Raw genomic sequence first — 6,274 nt, 5'->3', positions numbered from 1 at the left:
GGAGCCTCAGAATCCTTGCCTCCAAGGAGCCGCCCAGTTTGACCCTTTCCAGGATGAATCTGTTTGTTTTCCTAGCAGTCCATGGTACTCTCAATACTCTTCTCCAGCACCACAGCTCAAAGGCATCAATTCTCCTATCCTCCTTAGTCATTGTCCAACTCACTGATGCATAACAAGTGATAGCAAAGACCATGGCCTGTATCAGACGCACCTTAGTCTCCAGAAAGACACCATTGCTCTTCAGTACTTTGGAGAGGTCCCTAACAGCAGATTTTCCCATGGCAATACTGAGTGTCAAATGGTTCTCTAAAAAAAAAAAAAAGGCAGCAGCGAGGTGTCGACATCTGCATGTCCCTCAGATCCCAAAGGTGCCCAAGAGGAAGAACACAAGGTGGGGATGGGCGAGGTCAGGGTGTCTGCCCTCATGGAGAGCTGCAGGGGCGTCCCATGTGCTTTAGCAATACAAATTCGTTATCTGGAATTGAGATTGCATAAGTCGAGGTCCCCGTGGCACAAGACAAGGTGACGTGGGGAAGGGATGCGCTACTCTCGAGCGCCGCACTCAGCCCCAAGACCCAGGAGAGCTAGAGGGCGCGGTGTTCCTCGTGCGAGGACAGCACTGTCTCGGGACTATTGCTTCCGCGGGCGTAGGCCGGGCTGGCTTTGCATGCCTAGTTAGTTCTGCAGCCCACCTCACCCTTCAGCTCCGCGACCCCGATCCAGAACCGCGTCCGATCCCCTCCAGCCAGCCCGAGGTCTGCAGCCGACCCTTCCTGCAGTCCCCTCCTGCCCCGCCCTCGTCCGCGCCCAGGCGGGTTCCCTTCCTCCTGCAGCGCCCCGCCCGCCCGATGCGCGGCGCCACCACGCGTGACGGAGCGTGCCGGGTGCGTGCCCGAGTGCGTGCGGCTAGGGCCTCCGCCCGCTCCCTACGTGGGGGACGTGCAGAGAGATGCCCGACTTCGGGGGATTTCGGAGCGTCACCCGCCCAGTTTCCGGCGCGCAGGAGGCAGCAGCCGCCGCGCCCCCTTCGCCGGCCCGGATGCCACCGTCCTGTGCTGCCGAGGCTCACGGCAGCCAATGGGCGCGGAGGAGGTGGGCCGGCTCGCCACCGTCGCCCGCCCAGGGACGGGAGCGCGCGGAGCGGCCGCCGCGCCCCGGGCTGTGGGGGAGGAGTCGGGGGAGGAGGAGGAGAAGGAGGAGCCGCCGAGCAGCCGCCGGAGGACCACTGCCCGCCCAGGCTCCGCAGGAGAGACGCTGCTCCGCGCTCGCCCGCCACCATGATCGCCGCGCAGCTCCTGGCCTATTACTTCACCGAGCTGAAGGATGACCAAGTCAAAAAGGTGCGCCCCGCCCCGCCGCCGCCCCGGCCCCGCATTCCGCCGCCTCCATCCTCCCAGCCTCCCCCGGGCCTTCATCAGGGTGGACCGCAGCGTGCTGGAGAACCGTTCCACCCCGAGCCTCTCCCCGACCTTGTCTCGGATGAAGGGGCGTGTGTAGAGAGGGAGGAGAGCCGGGCAGTTTACTTGGGTGCCCTTGAAACGGACCGTGGGTGTCAGATGGACCCCCGGGCTGCGCGGGGACGTGGTTGCTTGGGGACCAGCTGGCTCGCCCGCCGCACCAGTTTGGAAGTGTCCGAGCGCCCGGCGTGGGCGTAGGTGTGATCCGGGAGATGTTGGGGAGGAGGGGAGCGAGCAGCAGGCTGGGATGGGGGTGCTGGCTAGAGGCCAGGCATCCTGTATTAGGGATTCCTGGCGGAGGGTGCTTGGGTACCCCGGGAAAGCCGTCTCCTGGGCTCTCCCCTTTACTCAAAATGAGCCGCCGCCGCGCATTTACCCAAAGACCTAGTGATCCGCCTGGCTTCCTGGAACCTTAAGTGGCTCACAGAAGCCACAGGAAACTTTGCTCATAGGCCTCGGCCCTGGAGCTGTTCGCTTGAATGGAATTTTTTATTCCTTATGTGACTTCCCTCTTAAGCTGCACTTTCAGAGAGCTGTACAGCCTTGAATTAGACCCAGTCGTTTGAATGGGATGTAGGCCTTGGCATGTAGGTTGTTGGCATGTGTGTGCCTGCACTTCCTCACATTTTCCTTCCCTTAGGTGGGTGTTGCTGCTTCTGACATCTGTACAGCATAAAACATTAACACTAGCAGGTCTTAAAAGTGTAGCTCTCCTTACTTCTGGGTCGGCTTTCGTGCTTTTAGGAAATAGTCAAGGCCTGGCACAGTTCTCTGACCTGCCCACCCACAAGTCCTGCCTGGGTGACTGCTGGGTAAAGTGGAGGTGAATGGACAAAGTCATCCTGACTTTGGTTTTCAGACAAGGGAGTGCTACCTACAGGTGGGAGGGCAGAGGGAATGACAGGCCCTTACTTTCTGATCTGCATTCCATGGAATACACCCAAGCCCACACCCTCCTGTGACACAATAGGAAATGGGGCGACTGAGGGCAATGACCTCACCAAGGTCACCCAGAGATTTGCCCTCAGTGCCGGGACTTGGACCTCCTCCCTCCCTCTACCTTCAGTTTGACCAGAACTCCTTGCTGAGATGAGATACAAATAAAGAGAGCCAGAGTCCTGAGGGGCTGCCTTGGCTGCAGTACTGGGTGGGGTTACTCAGCTGTGGGATTTCAGTGTCACTTTGCTGGTTCACTGCTCTGCAGAACACAACAGCTCTCAGGTTGTCAACCTGTGGGACATGCTTGCTCCGTGGAGCGTCCTGGAGCTTCCTCCTTGCTGTGGAGCTCAAGCACAGTGCATAGCAAAATTGCATTTCAGCGTTTTCTTCAGTGATGTAGTGCATTGATTAATTTTGCGGAGATTAAGGAGTGGGGTGGAGGGATGGCCCTCCCTGTGTTTAAGGGCCTGCTCAGAATAATCCTCTCCCCAAGGTGGTCCTTCCTACCAGGAGCTCAGGACATCAGATTTCCTAGGGTGAGGGCAGGAGGTGACCTTGGAAACCTCCATCTTCACTATCTATGCCATTCTTGTGCACAGATGTTGAGCTGAGCTGAGACTCATATTGTGTTCAGTGATGATTTACTTGATCAGGAAGTGTCTACTGTAGCCCCTGGCCCCTCCACTGGCTGGTTTAAATGTCTCCCAGGCCCCCGTAGTTATAACTTGTGAGTCATTTGGTTCTTAAATCTTTGAGGCTGTGATTCTGACAAATTCTGTCTTTCTTTCTTTCTTTTTTTTTTTTTTTTATTATTTTTGTGTGAATGTACTGTCAAATCAGATCTGACTGGTACAGGAGGAGATTGTCCCTCCTTCCCCGGCAGAGAATCTGGTGGATTCGAACCGTGTGCCTCTGGGATTGTAGTTGCAGCTCCTTGCCACTAGGCCACCAGAGCTCCCCTAATTCTGTCTTTCTTTGAGATCAAAACTTTGGTCAGATGTGATTATCTGAGAGAAGAGATGTCATTATCTAAAGAAAAGGAGATTTTTAAAATCAAGATGGCTTTCTTACCCCTGACCAGGACTTGTGCTGCTTTCTGTGGAGGGGTGAGAATGCCTCACAGAGGATCGATCCCCTCTGGCCCTGGGTGTCCTCTCCAGAAGCTGCCCAGGCCTCTTGAACACTTGGGCTCTCTTTATGATGACCTGGGCAGCTGTCCCCACCCTGGTAAGGCACATGGTAGGGGCCTGCATCTGCTCTCAGGGTGTTAAGCTCTTTTTGGAGACCAGCCCTTCCCACCTACCACACCCCTTGGGAAGAGCGGTGAGAATGCAGGACTGGGAGCCCTGTGCATCCTGTGGGGGTGGGGACCTGCCTCCAACATTGAGGGTGCCCAGTCAGGGTGGCCAGCCTAGGCGGCCATGATGATTCAGCCCTGAAGCCGTGGGCAGCTCCTGAGAGCAGTAGGTCTCCGAAGATGACAGGGAGGGCTTCCCTATCTGTGCACTCTGGCTGGGAGGTGGGAGAAGGGGGGGCTTTAGGGTGCTACTTGGGTGCAAAGGGAGTCATTTCTGTTGCCTGTGAGGCACTTCAGTAATCCGTCATCATAAAGAGGATCCAGCCCTGAAGCTGTCCAAGCCCAGTTTATAGCCCCATATTGCAGACTACCTCACCATATTATTGGCATATAAGGTTAATAGGGTGCGCAAGGCTGGGTTAAGCATGAAACATGTCCCTTTCACTCTTGTTGAGCTTTCAGAAGGAAAAGAAGACGCGTACGTGCTTATGAAAGCCTCATTCATCCCGTCTCAGACATCTGCTAACTCTGCAGCAAGTGGCTGAGTCTTTGAGCTCAAAGTAACTTTTAACCTGCCTCTGTTCTTACCACCTTCTTCCTCCCTGTTAAGTCATCAGGAGCCTGGAGGAGGGTGAAGGATTGCATTGTGCCTGTTTGTTTAGGGAAGCTGGAGAATCCAGGAAGGTCACAAGTTGCCCTCCTAAGAGAGATTGGGCCGATCTTTCTTTCTCCAAGCTGTCAGCTGAGAAGCAGACGGCAGTGGTCTCTGAGCTGGCATCTATGACAACAGGTAATACCTGTAAGCAGGCAAATAAACTATGATTTGTCCAGTGGCTGCGTCCAGGGGTTCTGCCTCGCTGGTCCAGGAAGACACTCCTTTCCTTATTGCTCAGGAATGAGAGAAAGAATGAGATTTAGGAAATGCCTGTAACCCTTATGGTCTGGTGTTGCATATCTCTGTTGATTGTTTCTCTCCTTGCTAAACCTTTATTTCTTAAACACCATTGCTGGTACCTGTCTTCCCAAGAGCAGCAACATAGCCTCATTCGGTTTGGTAATTTGGGAATGTCGTGAGGGAGTAAACTGGCAAAGCTGTGGGTATGATTGCTTTCACATCTGGCCACATAGCACTGTCACCCCACGCTTCTGCTGTTCCTTGGAGAAGGCACGGAGGCTTCCCCCTCAAAGACTGATTGAACGTGACTGGGTGACTAGTAACATCCAAGTGTGTCTACAGCCGAGATTCCTGGTGACACCAGTAGTCATCTCTGGGCTGGGCACCTCTGTGGTCTTGAAGCAGCCCTGGCCAGACTGCTTGCACCTGTTTATAAAAATTGAGAACCTTTAGAATCAAACTTGCACATCCCCTCATGAATACTCATTTCTTCAGACATGTACTGAGTTCTTTAAGTGTGTGCAAGATGCTGTGCTGGGACTGAGTGACAGCTGCAAACTAGGCAGGCTGGCCCTTCTCTCCTTCCTGGAGCTAACTATATGCTGTCTATGGTAGGCTAGAGGTGGGTTAGGTATAAAGCCTGCTGTGTTGTGAGAGCATGACTGTGTGAGAGAGGATTGGGTGCTGGGTGTTGGTCTGAGAAGTTCTTCAGAAGCTGTCTCCTTAAAATTAGTCTAGCTGGAGTAGCAGGCAGGTTTACCCGCCATGCCAACAGGATCCTTTGAAGCCACTTCTACACTGGGTGTGTTTGTTTACTGTATGGGATTGTAAAAAAAAAAAAAAGTAAAAATTCTGACTGGTAGACTTTTACTGCTAAAAAGAAGATTGATTGTTGATAAATAGTGAAAGTGTGGATAGTGTAATAGTAGGTGAGTTAGTTACATGATGCAACATAGTTTTGATTTCTGTTGCTTTTCTATTTCTCACCTTTTAATGGTTTGTTATATATCAGAGCATTCTCAAACTAGCTGGGTGTTTTCAAATGTAGGTAGTCATTATATATACAAAATTGAAAAATAGATGTAAGTAAAAATATATCATAAAAATATAACATTTAGAATATATGTTTTGAAAAACCATATAAGACAGTATACACAAATATAGTGACTGTGTGTATGTGATTTCTCTGGATCTTTGGGACACCTCCATGTGCTGGACAGGATAGCGTCTGTGTCTGCTGCCTCCCTTCTGCCTGCTAAGAAGCACAGAGGTCTTATTCACTGATATTAAAAGCCCACCCACAGGAGATAAGCAGTTTCCAGAGGGGTAGTCTTGCTCTTTTCTTTTAGGAGGGGAAACCCCCCCCCATTCTATTTTGTTGATTTTCATGGTCTACCTTGCATCTGATACAGGCCATGGTCTTTGCTATCACTTGTTATGCATCAGAGAGTTGGACAGTGACTAAGGAGGATAGAAGGAGAATTGATGGCTTGGGATAGAGACTTAGATGCTTGATAGTCTCCTGGAGAATAAAAGTGGGTCTTCATAAGACCTAGAGTGGCTATGGATCCTAAGAATATATTATCTATTTATTAATAAACAAAGTTTGTGAGTTTTTCTTTTAGAGGAGAAGAGCGAATCGGGGGGAGGGGATGGGCAGGGAGAAAAGTGCAACAATGAATGACT

General features: G+C 52.1%; 1 protein-coding gene across 1 annotated transcript in view; it reads left to right on the top strand.

Moving 5' to 3' along the window:
- The first annotated feature begins 1,202 nt into the window (after positions 1-1,202).
- HK1 (hexokinase 1) overlaps positions 1,203-6,274 on the top strand; it is a 119,020-nt gene continuing 113,948 nt past the window's right edge. The window contains exon 1 of the mRNA XM_006889047.1: positions 1,203-1,340. Coding sequence (XP_006889109.1) covers positions 1,278-1,340 — 63 coding nt within the window. The 5' untranslated portion in view covers positions 1,203-1,277. The remainder of the gene's footprint in view (positions 1,341-6,274) is intronic.

The sequence above is a fragment of the Elephantulus edwardii genome, unplaced genomic scaffold (assembly GCF_000299155.1).
Source record: "Elephantulus edwardii isolate Elephantulus edwardi_28Jun2011 unplaced genomic scaffold, EleEdw1.0 scaffold00074, whole genome shotgun sequence".
NCBI classification, from domain to species: domain Eukaryota; kingdom Metazoa; phylum Chordata; class Mammalia; order Macroscelidea; family Macroscelididae; genus Elephantulus; species Elephantulus edwardii.
Note: the sequence above shows the minus strand (reverse complement) of the source record. Positions and strands in the feature narration are given on the sequence as shown.